Source organism: Capsella rubella, unplaced genomic scaffold (assembly GCF_000375325.1).
Source record: "Capsella rubella cultivar Monte Gargano unplaced genomic scaffold, Caprub1_0 scaffold_6, whole genome shotgun sequence".
NCBI classification, from domain to species: Eukaryota; Viridiplantae; Streptophyta; class Magnoliopsida; order Brassicales; family Brassicaceae; genus Capsella; species Capsella rubella.
The window spans coordinates 8,786,532-8,798,016 of NW_006238918.1; the positions used below are offsets into that span (position 1 = coordinate 8,786,532).

Consider the following 11,485-nt stretch of genomic DNA (forward strand, 5'->3'; position numbering starts at 1 on the left):
GTTTTATGTATCTCTTCTTCACTTTATTTTGTTCTCTTCTTTACTTAAGGAACAAGGACGACAAAAGCAGAGGCCATTGTTGAGTTCTTCGAGCTTCTGAGGTTAGTTCTTCACTTGTTCTCCGAGATGGTATTTCGATTGAAGAAATTAGGGTTTAGGATCTTTTTTTCTTCTTTGCGTTTCACTTAAATTCCTGTTTTTGAGATTTTAGGGTTTGGTTTGTTTCGATCGGAATTACATCTTAGAAGCTCTTATATATAACAATTAGGTTAATTTGGTTCTAATACAACTCAAGTATATATAACGCTCGACACTTGATTTTTATTTTAGTGTTTCCTTAATCCAATTTGAAGATTACTTTTGAATCAGAGTAATGAGGTACATAGACAAAGTTAAGTAGATGTGGTTACAGAAGCCTAACTCTTGTTTGGTACTGTGAGTTTGTGACTGATCAATGTATCTTTATAGATAGTTTCCATCACTGATTCCAAAGTTTTGAGAATTTTGATTTAGCAGAATGGATTCTGAAACTCAACAAACAACTGTAATTCAAGAAACATTAGTAGGAGAAGCAAATGTCAAAGAAACGGGTAAGTGCGTCCGTTGTGGTACATATAGAAGTGAGTGGGAAGGTGTAAACATGGCTATATATTCTCTGTACAGAAACAGGTAAAAGCATGGAGACTCCTACAAGCTGGTCAGAGCTACCTATTGACATGTTAAGATCGGTGTTCTCACGTTTGGCTTTAGCGGATTTTCACCGTGCGAAGATCGTGTGTTCGAGCTGGCATTCGTGTTCGAAAGTGTCGTTGCCCCGGAAATCTGGACCATGGCTGTTTCTGTCTCTAGAGGATGGTGATTGTGCTGTGTACAACCCTGAGGAAGATAGGGTTTACAGAAGGAAGAGAGTCTTTTCAGGGACTCGAATTCAGGCAAATGTTTCTTATCGTGAAGAGGATTCATCTTCTTCCATCTCTGGCAAAAGCTTAGAGGTCGCCGTTTCGACTAGTGCTTGAGACGAGCCCATATAATATGCTCTGGTATTGGGTCTGAGAGGACGTATGTGCTTCGGCCCAAAACTTACCTTTATTTAGTCTTGTTCGAGTAGGAGATCGCGAATTCGTGAATTATGATCGCGGAGTTTTCATCGCGAAGGCTGAAAAAATCCTTTGAAAAGATGTTATGGACTTGAAAGGTTCCTCTTCCTTAGCCAGCCTTTTGACATGGTTAATGAAAACATCACAAAACTCAAGTCATCTCTTTATAGACATACTCGCAGGATAACCAAATTTTGAATCTTATAAAAATGTATAATCAGCAAACAACACTTGGACCAGGCCCAAGAGTACACAAATCGAAGCCCATATATTCACATTTATATTAGTAAATTCTAAATAATATGGACATTTTAGAAAAATTACATTAAATATCAAAGCCCATATATTCACATTTATATTAGTAAATTCTAAATAATATGGACATTTTAGAAAAACTACATTAAACTAATTTTTATTTATTTATTTCCTTTTTCTTAATGGAAAAATTAGTGGAATAAGAATATATGGATTTCTTTTCCTTTTTAAAATATTTATGTATTTACAATGTAGATATAACTAAAATAGGGAAAATGTCAAATGGTAAAACAAATCCGCAGAAAAGGTATAATTTTTTCATTATACATTGTATTTTAAAAAATTAATAATCATATGTACAGTACAAATTAGATGAATCATAAAAACAAAACAAATTAAGTTTTATAATTATTTATATAATAAAATAAAAACTCCATTAAAACCATAAAACAAACTTGATAAACCATTCCCTCTCTCCGCGCCTTTTCATTTCGTCTTCACTCTTCACTCTTCACTCTTCACTCTTCACTCTTCACTCACCCACTACTCTCTCTCTCTCTCTCTCTCTCTTCTCCGTCTCTCTGAAATTTTCCCGGGAAAGCGTTTTCTCGGAGAAACCCCATGGATAAGTTTCAGAACCGGTTCACGAGATTCGGATTCATCTCGGTTTGTATCGGATCGATCGCGCTCGTACTTTTGTTATCTCGTTGCTCGACTTCCTTCTTCGATTACGCTCTTGAGAAATTCGAATTCTCGTCCCCAGAATCCGAGCTCCGGAGTAACGTTTACACTATTACCGCCGCCGAAGAAGAAATCGAAAACAGAGCCGCCGCCGCCGTCGTCGTCGTTGATTCTCGCCATGTTTCTCAACAGATCCTCTCACTCCGATCTACTAATTCCTCTGTAACAAACTTCTCCTTCTTCTTCAAATTTCGAATTTCAAAATTTATCAATCTCTCTGTAACCGTAAATTTCAAAACTCATCTGCTTAAATTTTGAATCATCGTTGATCTTCATCGTCGTCTTCATCATCATCATCATCAACAAAATTCAAAATCTGATGATATTTTCAAATTGTTTGTTGAATTCAGTTACAGAGTAAACCGAAAAAATTCGAATCTGAGATTTTCTTCATCGTCTTCTTCACCTTCATGTAGTTCTGTTTTTGTTAAAATTCAAAATCTGATGATATTATCTTTTTCAAAATTCAGTTACAACAGAGTAAACCGGAAAAACTAAACCGGATCAACTCAGTGGAACGAGGATTAGCGAAAGCAAGAGCATCGATTCTAGAAGCTTCTTCATCTTCTCCGTCGAGTCATCGTAACACTACATTGTTCAGCATTGATCTTCCAAACCCAGAAATTTATCGTAACCCTTCTGCTTTACATCGGTAAGTTCATAAAATCTTAAAATACAATTTTTTTTTAATAATCAAAGATTCCAAAAGTTCGAGTTTAACTTTTCTTGACACTACTTAGCTTTAAAGTCACTGCGCACGGCTAATTTATCGTGGATTTTAGTATACAAAACTTTTATATTATGATTTTCAAGATTCTTCTAATAGAAGCTACCAAATCCATGAATCTTGAAATCAAATGATTCATGATGATGAACTCTGCTTTATTGTATTCAACAATGATGATTCTTTTTTGGAAAATTCTCAAGCAACCGATTCATATTGTGATTATGTTAATTGTGATTAGTCTAGGCGGTGCAATCAAGGTTAAAGGTCTCTGTTATGTGTCATTCTCACTAATTTACACATTGGTCGTCTGAAATTTATTAAATTACGGCTCAAGCTACATAGCCTACGGTTACACTATATTATCTGCTTATTTAATTCTATGGTCCTAATCACTTACAAAAGTGTCAGAGAGATCATCACTTAACAATGGTTTTATAATTATTGTTTTTTTTGATGCAGGAGTTACTTGGAAATGGAGAAGAGGTTTAAGGTGTATGTATACGAAGAAGGTGAGCCACCGTTGGTACACGATGGACCTTGTAAGAGTGTATACGCGGTTGAAGGGAGGTTTATATATGAGATGGAGAGAAGGAAAGCTAGGTTTCGTACTTACGATCCTAACCAAGCTTATGTCTACTTCTTGCCGTTTAGTGTTACTTGGTTGGTTCGGTACTTATACGAAGGCAATTCTGATGCTAAGCCTTTGAGAACGTTCGTTTCTGATTATGTTAGATTGGTTTCGACTAATCATCCGTTTTGGAATCGGACTAATGGTGCTGATCACTTCATGCTTGCTTGTCACGATTGGGTAAATTACTTTAACATTTTATCATTTCTCTGTTTTGGTTAATACAGAGTTTGTGACAAATGGTTTTTTTTTTGGGTACTAATGCAGGGTCCTCTAACTTCACGAGCTAATAAGCATTTGTTCAATACATCGATTCGAGTATTGTGTAATGCTAATTCATCAGAAGGGTTTAATCCTACGAAAGACGTGACTCTTCCTGAGATTAAACTCGTTGGTGGTGAAGTTGATCCAAAACTCAGGTTATCTGCAACACTATCCGCTTCTCCGCGGCCTTATCTCGCGTTCTTCGCAGGTGGAGTCCACGGTCCTGTTCGACCGATTCTCTTAAAACACTGGAAACAGCGTGACCCGGACATGCCTGTATTTGAGTACCTTCCTAAACACTTAAACTACTACGATTTCATGAGAAGTTCGAAGTTCTGTTTCTGTCCCAGTGGCTACGAGGTAGCTAGCCCTAGAGTCATTGAATCCATCTACTCAGAGTGTATCCCCGTCATTCTCTCTGTTAACTTCGTGTTGCCGTTCACTGATGTTCTTCGTTGGGAGACTTTCTCTGTTCTGGTCGATGTTTCAGAGATTCCGAGGTTGAAAGAGATTCTCATGTCGATCTCTGATGAGAAATACGAATGGCTTAAACGTAACTTGCGGTCTGTGAGGAGACACTTCGAGCTTAACGATCCTCCTAAGAGGTATGACGCGTTTCACTTGACTCTTCACTCCATTTGGTTACGTAGACTTAACTTGAAGCTTACGTAAGGAGGACCATCTCATAGGTAAAACGTTCTGTTAGATATTATTGTAAAGTCATATCTCAGAAATGTATGTAAACCCTTAATGTCTAGATTGAATATTTGATGTTATTAGTATAAAATAAATAATTACTAAAGCCAATCTTTATACCATATACTCATAATTACTAACTAATCAATCATTTGGTTGGGACGAAGTTGAGTGAAAGGCGATCCATCTGTGATCGAAGGATGTCACCAAGCGAGAGACGGTGAGGTTGCGGTTGCGGTTGCGGTACGGCTGAGGCAGGTGGTTCATCTGGTCCAACAGTCTCTGTTCTTGTCTCTTCGTTCTTGACCTCGAGATGGATTGGTCTCATCTCTTTCTTCACTGATTCCACAAACTCCATATCGATTTTGTTGCCGGAAATATCTCTGACATAGAAAGCGTTGAGCGACTTCTGGCCGTGCGTCTCCACGTCTGCACGGACAACGGTCAAGCCGTTCTCACGGAGGACACGGGTTATGTCAGAGAGTAAGCCTACTCTGTTCTCTGCGCATAACTCCAACTTCACCCCCTGCATTAGCCACATACACACCAACACACCCAAATTGTTTTACCAATGCTTAACTAGAATCCAAACAGTTTGGTGAATCTTCTTCTGTCTGAGACATCTCAAAGTTAGTAAATTGGTGCTGGTGGATTCATCTTTTCTAGTTAAAGCTTATGGAAATGGTAACATTACCTCGCAAACACGGCGTTCTATTGCAGCCTCTAAGCATTTAATCACTCTTTCTTTCTCGCCTTCCGTGTTCAATGCCCTTCCATCTATGTGTCTTATGAAGTATTCCTACAAGTTTTTGAAAACAAGAGATGAACATTTGAACCCTAAGGATCTAATGGTTACAAGAATATATATTCTTGGGTTTACCTGAAAAGCATCAGCTCCATCAGACCGTAGAGCAGCGTGGAAGATAACATATTGCATGTCAACTAAAGTACAGATTGTATCAAACATGAGCCTTCGTCGATCCTTAGACGTCACTGTCACAATAGAGTATCCTCTATCTTCGCAGTTCCCAATGGAAACTGTCGTTGTCTTCTTGATCTCCTTTTGATCACAATACTCCAACTTGGATGAAAATAATGACAATGGTGAAGGTTCACAAAACGGTTCGTCAAAGTCTCTCACAGATAGCATTAGCTGATGCAACCGTCTCTCTACGTTACTATTCATACACCCTTTACCTTGTCCCGCAAGAAACCCATCCGTCTCGTTTTCCTTGTGACCCACGTGTGTAGAGTTTGTGGCAGGGTCCGCTGTGGCACGGATCACAGTACTGATGTGGTCCTCAATGGAAGCCAAGCGGCTCGGATCATCGATGGGAGCGTGAGTGTTGTCGTCAGCAACATAGGCTATGCAAGCCAAACGAGCATTGTGGCTCCAAGCATGAGCTTCCAAGACATTGCAATGCAAGTCCGCGAAAGCAGCGAAAATCTCCGAAAAGAGTCCTGGTCGGTCTGTCCCGGTCATCTCTATAGCTGTGTGTTCACCGTGATCATTCAATGGAGGTTCCAATGCATTGTTGTTTGGGTTGTTGATCGCTTCACTAGCCTTTATAAAATCCGATTCTCGCCTACTCGTACCAATGGCCTACATTATCAATTTAATCTACTCATTACTAAACTCTTAATGTAACATATATATGGTTCTTTCAAGGATTAAAGCTATAGGACAAACATGTATTATGTGGTTTATGACGCTTGTATCGGTGAGTTTATTGCCATGCTCGTCTTTAACATGGAAAACTGTATATGCAAACATATATACAAGTAAGTTGTCAAAAGCTAAGCTCCTCAGCTAATCTATAATTTAAGGAAATGAAAAATGTATGTACCATCCATGAACCATCCACCATCGGAAGAGATGTAACTCTTGATGATAATAAGATTCATGTCTGTCAAGATTTGCACCACTTCTAGAAGAAGTCCTTGTTTGTTCTCACTATTCACCTTCATATTAAACATTTCACATTACAAGACACCTCAATCAGATATGCAAAATTGAAACACAAAACACAAGAACATTTCAGGCAAAGAACACCACTGGATCCAGTTCTGTTTTCATGCAATATTTTCTCTATATACCTTCACAACGGTGCAATCTTGGATACTGTCATTGTCAATGTAGACCCTGCACCTGAAAATTACACACACAAAATAAAGATGATGATGATGAAAAAATGTATACAAATGCATTGCCCTCGTATATACATTGGTTGTTCCACGAAATTATTAGAGAGGAAGACAGGAACAAAGCTTACGGTGGTCCGTATATGCGTTCACCAAGATTGTCAAAATCAGGATCAAAGTAAGGCCAGCAAACTTTCTGCATCGTCTCTATCACAACGATCTGTAATAAGAATTAGGTCAAGAGATACCAAGAGGAAGGAGATATCGCGTTTTCGAAGATTTGAGACAGAGGAGGCTATGAATGAAGAAGAGATTTCAACCTTGTAATACAGAGGATTTTAACAAGATAGTCATTTGCTAAATTTAGCTTGGGGAATAAGTGTGATATAACGTGTGGAAGAAGTTAGTTCAAGAGACGATAAAACTTTTAAAAAAGATAATCTAATAGAAAATTCTATTATAGATACTTCTTGGGGTAATGATAAAATCACATTCTAGAATCGATCGGTTCAAATATAATGTAGAGTATAGTATTTAAGTATAGGTCAAGAAGTTGTCAAAGTCAAATACTTAAGAATTGGTAAGAGACGACTCAAGTGAAATAAGGTGTTCCTCTCGTGTTATTTTTTGTTAACCTCCACATGTTTTTTCCTAAGATTTTTGGGGGAAATAAAAGTTGCAAAAATCTCTGTTTCCTAATAATAATAATAACACTAATAAATCATGTTCCTAAAGTTTAGTAGAATTTGAGATCATTAACTTCATCTGTGTAATTTAGAAACCACATATCCTAAAACGTGTGATCTCTTTTGAAACGGTCTCCAAACGTAACTTCACCATGTATTGAAAATTTCTCCCACAAGATTTTACTAAATGCCACATAAATTGAAGTTGTGTGGTGCAAAAACCACCAACGGTGATCTGACTTAGACATCCATGAAGATACTACCCTGTTGTTTTTTTTCTTTTAACGAATGTTAAATTTATTCAAAAAAAAACACTGTTTTACGCAACTTGTACCCTGTTGTTGTTTCTCTGTTTTTAGATTTAGATCCGCGATTTAACGAAGAATGAGATATGTGATCAGTGAAAGTTCTTAATAGTACAAAACCGTAGGCATTGATCATCTTCTTGTTATTAATTATTGGAGATATTTTAGAGACCAAGATTCGTTATTAATAATTAAGACAAATTATATTTACAAACAACAAAAAGAAACAATAACTCCACAACTAAATAATCCAAGTTGTGAATCTTAACATTTTTTTAAAAAAATAAAGGTCTTATACATAAAGAAATGTTATATCAATCTTTATTTTTATATAATATATTTAAATATCCATCTAATAGCATGGGATATCATCTAGTTGAAGACCCAAATATAAATAAACTGAGACAAAACATGAATTTAATTAGGGCGAAATTTTTTTAAGTGTTTATTGAACTATTGATGTGAACATTGGAGATTAGTTGGAGAAATTATTTACTTGACAACTTCACCAGTCTATGTTTTGCCTTGAGCTCGCACTTGTTCCGTTGACGATGTGAAATATAAAAATCGAGGCCACAACTAAATTTCCTGTTGTTCACTCGATGCTTGTTTGTCTTAAAAGCTTCCAAACCTCACAATGCTCCAATGATCCCATCAATGTCGAGCTTCCAAATCAATATATAATTAAGGTTCTCCACGTAAAATATTCCAATTTTCATACAGACTTGTTAAAATCTGACAAACTTGAATTAAAGAATACACCAAATGTTTTAGTAACGTTAAATTCTCCTTTTAATACTTTACAGTTTTAGATCTTTGATGGTTGAACACGGTACGGTGTATAACATAAACACTGTTCAAAGCAAAATATTTAAATCTAGACAAAAAAAAAAAAGCTAAGAAGATAAAATGTGATTAAAGGCATCGTAAAAGAGTATGTAACAAGAACCAAGGATCACGTTATGGTGTTACCATACAAACAATGTGAAGCTCTTTTTCTTTTGTCAGAGAAATGAATATGTTAAAAACAAAATTTAACTAAATATAAATTCTTAAACTCTTAATGTTCATAGTAGTGATGATACATTGTGAAGTCATTTAACATAAGAAAATGTTGGCCTTATATTTCATTCTACTCGTCTGCGTGCCCTTTGGTGTCATCATGACCCTTACGGCTCCGCGACTAGCCATCACTGTCGCCGTTACTCAGCCGACCGTCTTAGTAATACAAAACTCCAATAACACCCGAGTAGCAGTTACTTCTCAGCCACTAGATAATGATGAGTTGCTCCTTCCTCAAGCTTCTAAAGTCGACCCAAAGCCTTCACCTAAACTTCCCAAAAAACTAGCTTTCATGTTCTTGACAACAACATCTCTTCCATTGGCACCACTTTGGGAGGTCTTTTTCAACCAAACATCTGATCATCACAAGTCTCTTTACAATGTCTATGTCCATGTAGACCCGACTCAAAAACACGAACCAGGTTTATTTGGTACGTTTCATGACCGGATCATAACATCCTCAAAACCGGCTTATAGGCATACTCCAACACTCATCTCAGCCGCACGTCGTTTACTATCCCATGCTCTTCTCGACGACCCGTCAAATTACATGTTTATTCTTCTCTCCCCTTCTTGTATTCCCCTTCACTCCTTTAACTTCACTTACAAGACACTAGTCTCCTCCACAAAGAGCTTCATCGAGGTTCTTAAAGACGAACCAGGGTGGTACGACAGGTGGGCGGCGCGTGGACCTAACGCCATGCTCCCTGAGGTACCACCAGAGAAGTTTCGAATAGGCTCACAATTCTGGACGTTGACACGTGCCCATGCGAGGATGGTGGTGAGTGACGTTGAGATATGGTCCAAGTTTAACAAGTCTTGCGTAAGAAAAGACACGTGTTACCCGGAGGAACATTACTTCCCTACTCTCTTCCACATGCGTGATCCACAAGGTTGTGTATCCGCAACGCTAACGCACGTTGATTGGAGCGTCAACGAACATGGTCATCCTCGTACATATAAACCTTGGGAAGTTACGAATGAGCTTATACAAAATCTGAGAAGTGAACGGCTTAGGTACGGAGATGGCAGCAGAACGAGGAAGGATCCGTTTCTGTTCGCCAGAAAATTTTCTCCGGCCGGGATAAGTCCGCTGATGAACATAGCTCGAAACGTCATTTTTAACGATATTGGTTAAATTTTAAGTTGAGACTGTAGGGACTTGATAGTTAAATTTATGATTTTTCATATGTTTAAATGTAAAATTTTTATAATATGAAAAGATTTTAGTAAAGGTTTTTGCTATAAGTCCAAAAGCTATATCAAAGAGACTTCAAAACTTTTGTATGGAGACGAAATATGACAAAGGTTCGATATAATTAGAATAAAAGGAAATAGTAAAAATAGTAAAAGAATGATTGAAGGAGAAAAGAAATCACAAGAAACACGGCTGGCCCTAACTTCCTGAACAAGGAAACTAGGCAATAACAACAAAACTAAGAAAACGTAGGAAACCTCCATCAACACCTAACTTTGTACGTCGTCTGATTCGATCCCCATACGAATCAGACAATAGTGAGAGACATCTTCTTTGATTATTACCAAACTTCATCCTTTGATTCGAATCCTAATTAAGATTAAACCCTAAAATTCTTTTGAGTCTCTTTTCATAGCTAGTCATCAATCTTGAAACCCTGATTCCATGGTTTCTACATTTCCATTGATCTTTGTTTCAAGATAAATGGGAAGCTTTCATCGCCGGACCTTTTCTTATGATAAACTTCCGTCCGAACCCATTAGGTTGTCCGTTCTCAAACTAGATGGCTCTTCCTTCGGTAAGTGCATCATCGTCATATATATTTTGATGTTTTGGTCATTACTTAGCTTCAATTTTTATTTTTGTTTACTATTTTGAAGATGTCTATGTAACGACCTCAGCAACCGTTGGGGATCTCAAGCTTGCCATAGAGACTACCTTCAGCCATGTCCCCAAGAAAGGTCCCTCCAAGATCTCATGGTACGTACCATTTTTCAACTTTGATTACATTTTTTTCTCATATTGTAAAAGGTTACTGAATCTTTTGACCCAAGAGTTTTTCAATGGTGAAGGTCACATGTGTGGGGGCATTTTTGTTTGTGTTTCGGTGGTCAGAAGTTAATTACCGATACGGATTGCATCGGAAGTTATGGGATGAAGGACGGTGATGAGGTTTTTATAGCCAATCTTTAATCTCATTTCATGAGAAATAATAGAGGTTTAGGCATAAATGAGATTTGAGTAAATAACAAGACGTTACGTAATTGTTTCAGGTTAGGTTCAAAAACCATGTGTCAGGCAATGCAGTATTGAGCAAGGGTTATTCTAGAAAATCAAAACAAAAGAATCTGTAAGTCTCATATTTTCCTTTCTCATTATATTTTCTCATTTGTCTTTGTTCATAAATTTTGGTCAGAACCAAATTTTGTCCGCTGAGGATTGTTGTCCGTCCGAAAATGAAAGTCCTATATAGTATATGTTTGTTGTGTGCACTCCCTCCAATTATATGTGTAACTTTGGTACCATTTACAGAGAGAGGATGTTACCAAAGGATGGAGATGGAGAAATGAATAGAATCGAAGAGATTGATGACTCTTGGGATGATCTCGAGAAAGGAGGCTTCGTGAGGTACAAAGATGATAATGACATGGAAGCTTCTTCAAATGAAAGCAATAGGTCTTGTCTATCCAGTGTACGAGGTTGCTGCTTTGCTTTGGGGATCAAGGAGCTTCTTGGGTTTGGTAATGAACGAGCCTATTACTCTTTGAGAGATACTTGGAGAGACGATTGAAGTTTTTTGTGTGTTTGTTTCTTCTTCTTCCATTTTTTGTTTTCTATTCGTAAGATTTTGTAATCATACAACATAATGATCCAAACGGATCAAGTTCTATTACAAAGGGTAGTA

At 37.3% G+C, this 11,485-nt stretch overlaps 4 protein-coding genes across 4 annotated transcripts; 3 read left to right on the top strand and 1 right to left on the bottom strand.

Moving 5' to 3' along the window:
- The first annotated feature begins 1,874 nt into the window (after positions 1-1,874).
- Positions 1,875-4,519, top strand: LOC17883644 (probable glycosyltransferase At5g25310). Its single transcript, XM_006287534.2, has 4 exons — positions 1,875-2,255; positions 2,564-2,745; positions 3,280-3,628; positions 3,716-4,519. The coding sequence occupies exons 1-4, from the start codon at positions 1,974-1,976 to the stop codon at positions 4,382-4,384; spliced, it is 1,482 nt and encodes a 493-aa protein (XP_006287596.1). The 5' UTR covers positions 1,875-1,973; the 3' UTR covers positions 4,385-4,519.
- Positions 4,520-4,531: 12 nt separating this feature from the next.
- LOC17883954 (ACT domain-containing protein ACR2) lies at positions 4,532-6,770 on the bottom strand. Its single transcript, XM_006289817.2, has 7 exons — positions 6,682-6,770; positions 6,506-6,557; positions 6,256-6,370; positions 6,099-6,166; positions 5,289-6,011; positions 5,103-5,207; positions 4,532-4,934 (listed from the first exon to the last, which is right to left on the bottom strand). The coding sequence occupies exons 1-7, from the start codon at positions 6,750-6,752 to the stop codon at positions 4,557-4,559; spliced, it is 1,512 nt and encodes a 503-aa protein (XP_006289879.1). The 5' UTR covers positions 6,753-6,770; the 3' UTR covers positions 4,532-4,556.
- A 1,836-nt stretch (positions 6,771-8,606) lies between these two features.
- Positions 8,607-9,851, top strand: LOC17884477. The gene has a single exon (XM_006289472.2). It carries the CDS (start codon positions 8,653-8,655, stop codon positions 9,739-9,741), a length of 1,089 nt encoding a protein of 362 aa, XP_006289534.1. The 5' UTR covers positions 8,607-8,652; the 3' UTR covers positions 9,742-9,851.
- A 212-nt stretch (positions 9,852-10,063) lies between these two features.
- On the top strand, positions 10,064-11,390 carry LOC17881721. The gene is made up of 5 exons (XM_006286778.2): positions 10,064-10,378; positions 10,461-10,560; positions 10,653-10,752; positions 10,854-10,930; positions 11,113-11,390. The coding sequence occupies exons 1-5, from the start codon at positions 10,285-10,287 to the stop codon at positions 11,369-11,371; spliced, it is 630 nt and encodes a 209-aa protein (XP_006286840.1). The 5' UTR covers positions 10,064-10,284; the 3' UTR covers positions 11,372-11,390.
- Positions 11,391-11,485: the final 95 nt, after the last annotated feature.

Excerpts from the sequence above, each read along its gene's own strand:
- LOC17881721 (XM_006286778.2), top strand. The coding sequence starts at position 10,285 with ATGGGAAGCTTTCATCGCCGGACCTTTTCTTATGATAAACTTCCGTCC. Across the intron at positions 10,379-10,460 it reads ACTAGATGGCTCTTCCTTCG|ATGTCTATGTAACGACCTCA; the intron begins GTAAGTGCATCA and ends ACTATTTTGAAG. Across the intron at positions 10,561-10,652 it reads GGTCCCTCCAAGATCTCATG|GTCACATGTGTGGGGGCATT; the intron begins GTACGTACCATT and ends TCAATGGTGAAG.
- LOC17883644 (XM_006287534.2), top strand. The coding sequence starts at position 1,974 with ATGGATAAGTTTCAGAACCGGTTCACGAGATTCGGATTCATCTCGGTT. Across the intron at positions 2,256-2,563 it reads TCCGATCTACTAATTCCTCT|TTACAACAGAGTAAACCGGA; the intron begins GTAACAAACTTC and ends TTCAAAATTCAG. Across the intron at positions 3,629-3,715 it reads TGCTTGCTTGTCACGATTGG|GGTCCTCTAACTTCACGAGC; the intron begins GTAAATTACTTT and ends GTACTAATGCAG.
- LOC17883954 (XM_006289817.2), bottom strand. The coding sequence starts at position 6,752 with ATGCAGAAAGTTTGCTGGCCTTACTTTGATCCTGATTTTGACAATCTT. Across the intron at positions 6,167-6,255 it reads TGGTGGATGGTTCATGGATG|TTTTCCATGTTAAAGACGAG; the intron begins GTACATACATTT and ends TTGCATATACAG. Across the intron at positions 5,208-5,288 it reads ATGGAGCTGATGCTTTTCAG|GAATACTTCATAAGACACAT; the intron begins GTAAACCCAAGA and ends AAAAACTTGTAG.
- LOC17884477 (XM_006289472.2), top strand. The coding sequence starts at position 8,653 with ATGTTGGCCTTATATTTCATTCTACTCGTCTGCGTGCCCTTTGGTGTC.